Source organism: Acanthisitta chloris, unplaced genomic scaffold, assembly GCF_000695815.1.
Source record: "Acanthisitta chloris isolate BGI_N310 unplaced genomic scaffold, ASM69581v1 scaffold31756, whole genome shotgun sequence".
NCBI lineage: Eukaryota > Metazoa > Chordata > Aves > Passeriformes > Acanthisittidae > Acanthisitta > Acanthisitta chloris.
Window position 1 is genome coordinate 1 of NW_008677137.1, and position 2744 is coordinate 2744.

Consider the following 2744-nt stretch of genomic DNA (forward strand, 5'->3'; position numbering starts at 1 on the left):
ATCTGCAAATGTCCTGAGGGTGGACTCAATCCCCATCCCATGTCCAGATCAGCAATAAAGATGTTAAACAGGACCTGCCCCAGTGCTGAGCCCTGGGGAACATCACTAGTGTTAATGGTTGGATGAGGCAGAGCACTCAGGATTTTGATGGTCTCCTGTGGGCAGCAGGGGTGAGAAGAGGTTTGCAGGACACTTCCTTGCACCCTGCCCCTTGTTGGGTTGGTGCTGGAGCAGAGGGAGGCTGCTCACACTGTGCTGAGCGCTCTTCCCAGCTTGGACTGGTTCACAGTGAGACATCCATGGGGCTAGTGCTGTGAGCTGTGGCCAGGGATTCATTGGGAGGGGAAAATGTAGTAACTAAAAATCATAGCAGCATCAGAACAGTCATCAAAAATCCCTCACAGGAAACAGAGGTCTGAGTTGCTCTTTCTGCACTGGGTTCACATGGCAAATGATTGGGATAATGTGGATATGCCTGTGGTGGAGATGGGAGATGAAGTTTTCCCAAGTCAAAGGTGAGGGTCTAGGGCTCAGGCACTTGGCCTCAGGGCAGAAAGCAGAGCATGTTTGAGCCATTCCTGTCCCACTGCAGCACATTCTGCTACTCTCACTGTGCTGGTGAACCAGAACATGTGAGCATTCCTCACCCACTGCCCTGGTATATCTGGGGGCTGTAGCCATCTGGGAGGAGGCTGGATAAACCTGTGCCTCAAATTCCAGTAGTTTAACAAGTTGCAGTGGGGCAGGAGAGCAGGGACAGCTGCTCCTTTTGTGTGCTCCATCAGCCCGTGGCAGGCAAGGAATAACAACAACTAGATCAGGTTGTGGTACAGCCACTATGGCTTGGCTAGATGTCCAAACACACAGATTTTGATGTAAAGAGATCCAATGCATATATATAAAAAGGCTTTTTTCCTGCTCTTAACTCTTCTGTTGTTCCTGTTCAAGAGCACTTGGTCTTTGCTCAAGGGTCTCAGTGTTTCATGTTCTATATTTCTCTTACACACTTGGCCTATCCTGTGATAATCTTACAGATAAATGTCCCAAATGTATCTGTTGGTCCCTCCCTCCCACTGGTTGCAAGGTTGTCAGCTCACCCATTTATCCATCCTTGAGGCAGGCTCCAGGAGAGAGCTTGGGATGTGCAGCTTCTGTGGAACACAGAGCAGAGCAGGTGAGACAGGAGCTGCTGCTGGGGCAGCCCACATCCCCTGAGTTCCCTTCAGACCCTGCCTCCTGTCTCTGCCTGTCCCCCTACAGCCACATGAATGTGCCCAGGGAGGCCCAGGGTCACACATGGCTGTCCATGTGTCTTGTGCTCAGAAACAGCTGAACAACATTCAAGGATCCTTTTGAACATTTTCCTGCTGCTGCTGGAGTGGCTGGAACAGAGCAGACACTGCCCAAGCCAAAACCCATGTTCCCAAAACAGCTGCTCAGGCAGAGAGCAGCAAAGATGTCCAGGGATACCAGTCCAGCAGCATCTCTGTCTTCCAACAATCACTGCCATGAATTTCAGCTGAGCACTGTGAGTCAGTTTTTGCTTACAATGTGGATGTTTTCTCCAGTGTCTATTAGTTTAGAATCATAGAACCATCAAGACTGGAGGAGACCTCTAAGTTTATCAAGTCCAACCATTAACCTGTCACTGCTGGAACCCCTAAACCCTAAACCAGATCCTCCAGCACCAGATCCAGACACCTCTTAAACACCTCCAGGGATGGTGACTCCATCACCTCCCTGGGCAATATTCCAGTGCCTGGACACCCTAACAGGGAGGAAATTCTTCCTAATATCTAATCTCAATCTCAATTTCACATTTCGTGACTTTCAGTTTCACCTGATACTTCTCTGAGCAGTGAACCAGCACAGCCAAATACTTGTGTAACTGTTCTCTGTTAGCTCCAGAGGCCTCAGGCTCTGCTTAATGCTTTGATTGTCACAGAACACTTAAGCAGCTTAAGCAACACAATATTACTATGCCTATTACTGTATCACTCAGGAATATGCTAAATGCTGATGCCACAGCAGATTCACTGTGGGAACATCCTTTTTTTAAAAAACTGAAGAAGGAAAAAGCTGTTCATTTATAGCCACTCTTTATATTTGTATTTTAACCTGTTACCAGCCCTCAGAGCAATGCCTCTCTTGCTCCAACACCTCAGTGGTTTATAGTGTCCTTGCGAAGAAACTTTTGGCTTTTTTGAAAAGATGGGCAGGGAATACATTCACTGGCTGAATCTAGTCCATGTATCCACTGGCTCTTCCAAAGGACTGAACAAGACATGTGAGAAATGGCTTCTGTCAACAAAAGATGTTGTATTTATCTGTTTCTGTTCAACCTGTTTACATTACAGCTCCCTAGTCTGCAGGAAGATGTCAGATTTACTGGGCTTTAATTCCTTAGGTCTTCTCTAGAGCCCTTTATCAAACCTGTCTGCACAGCTGAACCCTCTCTGAAACTTCCAAAGTTAATGTGACAGAGGCACTACATGCCAGGTAAGGACCTGCCCATGAGGCAGCTCCATTAGGGCTCTCAGGTGATAAACACTGCTCTAAATGGTGAGGTCTGGTATCCTACACTGTTCCACAATAGGATTCATAGAGTCATAGATTGGTAAGGGGTTGGAATGGACCTTAGAGCTCATCCAGCCCCAACCCCCTGCCCTGGGCAGGGACACCTCCCACCAGAGCAGGTTGCTCAAGGCTTTAGCCAACCTGGCTGTGAACACTGCCAGGGTTGG

The 2744-nt window shown here is 48.1% G+C and overlaps 1 protein-coding gene across 1 annotated transcript in view; it reads right to left on the reverse strand.

Annotated features, from left to right (window-relative positions):
• Positions 1–1097: 1097 nt before the first annotated feature.
• The window catches only part of LOC103803810 (neutrophil cytosol factor 2-like), a gene marked incomplete at both ends in the record, with an annotated part of 10386 nt that continues 8739 nt past the window's right edge, over positions 1098–2744 (reverse strand). Inside the window, one exon of the mRNA XM_009076387.1 lies at positions 1098–1151. Within this exon, the coding sequence (XP_009074635.1) occupies positions 1098–1151 (54 nt within the window). The remainder of the gene's footprint in view (positions 1152–2744) is intronic.